This window comes from Etheostoma spectabile, chromosome 24 (genome assembly GCF_008692095.1).
Source record: "Etheostoma spectabile isolate EspeVRDwgs_2016 chromosome 24, UIUC_Espe_1.0, whole genome shotgun sequence".
Classification (NCBI taxonomy): domain Eukaryota; kingdom Metazoa; phylum Chordata; class Actinopteri; order Perciformes; family Percidae; genus Etheostoma; species Etheostoma spectabile.
The window spans coordinates 10,022,205-10,022,429 of NC_045756.1; the positions used below are offsets into that span (position 1 = coordinate 10,022,205).

The following is a 225-nucleotide window of genomic DNA, read 5'->3' on the forward strand; positions in this document are numbered from 1 at the left end:
GGCGGCGTCTGCCTCGCACGGACGCGTCCACCGCACTTGTCAAAGCCGTCGTCACAGCAAGGAGGTCCTGTGGTGGTGGTGGTGGTGGCGACGGCAGCGGCGGCGGTGGTACAGTCACAAGGGGCCTAGAGGAGCACGGGGATGCTGAACCGGACACACCGAGGGTGAAAAGCAAAAGGAAGCGGTGTCAGCTCTTTCCAGAGAGAAAGGACCGCAAATCACACA

At 62.2% G+C, this 225-nt stretch overlaps 1 protein-coding gene across 1 annotated transcript in view; it reads left to right on the forward strand.

Moving 5' to 3' along the window:
- Positions 1-129, forward strand: part of LOC116673666 (uncharacterized) — a 5,645-nt gene extending 5,516 nt beyond the window's left edge. The window contains exon 4 of the mRNA XM_032505883.1: positions 46-129. Coding sequence (XP_032361774.1) covers positions 46-129 — 84 coding nt within the window. The remainder of the gene's footprint in view (positions 1-45) is intronic.
- The last annotated feature ends 96 nt before the right edge of the window (positions 130-225 follow it).